This window comes from Nannobrachium achirus (genome assembly GCF_963921795.1).
Source record: "Nannobrachium achirus genome assembly, chromosome: 19".
NCBI classification, from domain to species: domain Eukaryota; kingdom Metazoa; phylum Chordata; class Actinopteri; order Myctophiformes; family Myctophidae; genus Nannobrachium; species Nannobrachium achirus.
The window spans coordinates 34,334,714-34,338,151 of NC_137826.1; the positions used below are offsets into that span (position 1 = coordinate 34,334,714).

At 39.9% G+C, this 3,438-nt stretch overlaps 1 protein-coding gene across 1 annotated transcript in view; it reads left to right on the forward strand.

Annotated features, from left to right (window-relative positions):
• Nucleotides 1–1,405: 1,405 nt before the first annotated feature.
• The window catches only part of LOC308304789 (uncharacterized protein), a gene marked incomplete at both ends in the record, with an annotated part of 25,273 nt that continues 23,240 nt past the window's right edge, over nucleotides 1,406–3,438 (forward strand). The window contains 3 exons of the mRNA XM_080749419.1: nucleotides 1,406–1,432; nucleotides 2,208–2,384; nucleotides 3,346–3,413. Of these exons, the coding sequence (XP_080605545.1) occupies nucleotides 1,406–1,432; nucleotides 2,208–2,384; nucleotides 3,346–3,413 (272 nt within the window). The remainder of the gene's footprint in view (nucleotides 1,433–2,207; nucleotides 2,385–3,345; nucleotides 3,414–3,438) is intronic.

Genomic DNA, 3,438 nt, shown 5'->3' on the forward strand with positions numbered 1-3,438 from the left:
TATTATAGATACATTGATCAATGAATCAATCGATTGACTGACTGACTGACTGACTGACTGACTTCTGGAATTGTACCTATAGTATATACCTGAAACAAATGTATGTTGCAGATTCATTGTGCCACTCTGTACGTTACAAAATAAGCCACCCACCCACCATGACAGGGCAGATTATGTGTCACTGAGTTTGTCGCCTAGTGGACGCTCGCTCTGAACCCCGTGGCGATGCTTGTTATTCCAAACCCCAACTGGAGAAATCCCATCTTCAAAAGATTTAAAAACGCCACAGGAGGTGCAGAAAAATAAGCTATTTGGTGTTTTCAACACCAGAAATACAATGGCTGTTTCACATTGTTCTTCAAATGTACCCTTGAGACGTTTAGCAGAGGCTCTAATCAAACACATCTGACATGCTTCAGTTTCAATTCACAGGTAGGCTTTACAACAATACAATGTCAGTCTGTCTCTGAAATGTGTAATACAAATAAAGGAAGATGAGAGCAGCTGAAAGAGCAAGGCCTAATAGGCTAGTACAGCATAAACCTACAAACATTCAGCTTGAGATTTGAGTCTCGACAACCATTAACAGGAAAACAAGAATGTCTCTCTCTGCCATTGTGATGTTATCACTAACTATTTAACGTGTTAATGACTTGGTTTTCTGACAGCATCATTTTGCTGAATATGCACTGTTCCGACAAGTGTGTGTGTGTGTGTGTGTGTGTGTGTGTGTGTGTGTGTGTGTGTGTGTGTGTGTGTGTGTGTGTGTGTGTGTGTGTGTGTGTGTGTGTGTGTGTGTGTGTGTGTGTGTGTGAGAGAGAGAGAGAGAGAGAGCGAGAGAGAGAGAGAGAGAGAAAGAGAGAGATGGGGGAGGTATAGAAGAGAACAGGAGTGTAACTTTTCCTCAGCGCTGATGAGAAGTTTTTAGTTGGTCAAGTATAGCCCACAGTTGAGTCAGAGGCTCAGGCTGTCACTGGGTAACCAATGTTCTTTTTTTTTCACTCTCTTTTCTTCTTTAGTTTGTGAAGGAAAATCCTACTTTCAGGCTCAGATTATTAGTCTGCAGTGGCCTAGTTTATTCATCCAACATTAGGAACTTGGACAGACATTATAGGCCTATCCGGCATTATCCGGTCTATTTTTTTTTGTTTGTTGAAAATTAATTATTTAGTTCTTGCAATGCGGATTGGATTTGCAGTTAAAACTTTTAATAGAAATAGTCCTACTAATAGAATAAAATAAAAAAATATTACAAATTCACATTCAAAAAGAAAAACACTGAAGTTTGCCAAAAGATGGAAAGATATTTCTAGGGTATTTTGTTTTCTTGCCATCCAAGAGGTCTCATTTTGGATTAAAACCTATTCAAGAGACATTTTTGGTAAGAAACGAGGAGGCCACAGAGATGGGTTTCGCGGAACTTCTGGAGGAGGTAAGTAGATCTACCTGTCTATCAATGCTAGTTTAAATATCTAATTAGTTGCATATTCTAATATAAGATGACACTAGAATACAGCTTCTCTCTGTACACTACACACCCAAACCTTGACCCCTATAGGGTAGTACACACAACACAACATGGCTATACAGAATTATAGATGTATTAAAGTTGCTGTTATTTATTTTGAGGAACAAAAGAAAGGCGGGAAAAAGCTTTTTGCTAACAAGTTAAATATCTACATTCCGATAGCAATCATTGCTATGAAGTGTTTGTTCAGTAACAGCAGTCTCTTCATCTTCTAGTAGCCTAAACAGAATATACATTTTCAGGTGGGATGCCAGTTTCATCCAGTCAGGACAGAGAACCCATTAGGATTATCGTTACGTTTATCCTGTTTCCTGAGTATGAGTTCTCTATCCTGATTGGATCAAAAAGAGCTGGAGAGATGGGGACATCTATCTATCTATCTATCTATCCTCTATCTATCTATCTTTCTGTCTGTCTGTCTGTCTGTCTGTCTGTCTGTCTGTCTGTCTGTCTGTCTGTCTGTCTGTCTGTTTGCCTGATGTCTGTCTATCTATGTTTAGTAAAAAATCACACCCAGTGTGAAGTGAGCAGTGCCTTTTATGAGTTAATTTCATTAAACGTCCTGCGAAGCTTGGCCAATGCCCAGCTTTGCGGGACGGACATACATACAGACAAAGCCAGATATATAAGTCAAAAATATATACATCAAAAATCTATAAGTCCTGTCCTATCCTCTTAGATAGGGGGGTTCGGCCGCTTCCAGTGGATCCATGTGTGCCTGATCAGTATTCCAGGTCTGCTCATGGCCAGCCAGAACCTGCTCAACAACTTCACAGCCGGCATGCCGGGTCATCACTGCAGTCTGCCAGTCAACTACACCAGCAAGGCTGCTGCTCAGAACTTCTCAATACCTGAGGTATCTGTCTGTGTGGCTGTCTGTCGGTCTGAAATTGTTGTGGTATATGTGCATGGATTGAATGTGTGAATGTACAGTATGTGTGCATTTATAGTACGTATTACAAAACATGATATGCAACTGTTGACTGTACTTTGCTGCTGCGTCCGTGTAATTCACCAAAACAAGGCCCACGAGTCCAGTTACTCCACATGAGTATGAGAATACACACAACACTAGAGAGTTTTGTGCAGTAGATCACCAGTCTCTACCAGGACACATGCCCTACCTCGCTCCATCCTTTTGGTCTGTCTGGGTCATGTGATGACAATGTTTTGGTGTTGTGTGCATATTATACAGTATATTAAAAGGCACATTCATGAGCATTGTGGGACATGGACATAATAAAGGACTGTCACGATGTTACAGTAATCAGAGAGGCAGGATGTATGAACAACAATCTTTGGCCAGCGAATGCTTTGAAACGTAGTGTGATGTGTTCATCATCATATAGGACAAACACGATGTTACAGTACAGCCTAATAGTCCAGACATGACACACTAAATTATATAGAGTGACTAGCAAGGGATTTGTCTAATAGTACAGCATTTATGTTGTGGTTCTCTCACAGACGTAGTTTGTTTTAATAGTCTGTCCAGTCAGAACAAATTTGTTGTCACATCGTCATAGAACAAGTGCTGTGGTTTTGACACAATCTCAAGTGTTAAAATCCTGCATAATATGCACAGTAGTCATGTGTAAATGTATTGATGATTGCTTCCATTTTTCCAAATCTTTACTGTACATGAGAAGAACCTAAATGCATTTTTCCATCGTCAATCTATCTGTCACTCATTTATGTATCTAACAATTCATTATTAGATTTGCCTGTCTACATCTGTCTATATATGTCTGTCTCTATGATGTTGATGCCATACAACTGATGTGAATTGACAGATACATGTGGTTGTTTTATTGCAGGTGGATGAGAGGCATTTGCTACGTGCCTTCATCCCAATCGATGGAACCAAACTGGCCAAATGCAAAAGGTATACAAAATAAAGAAACTGTCAG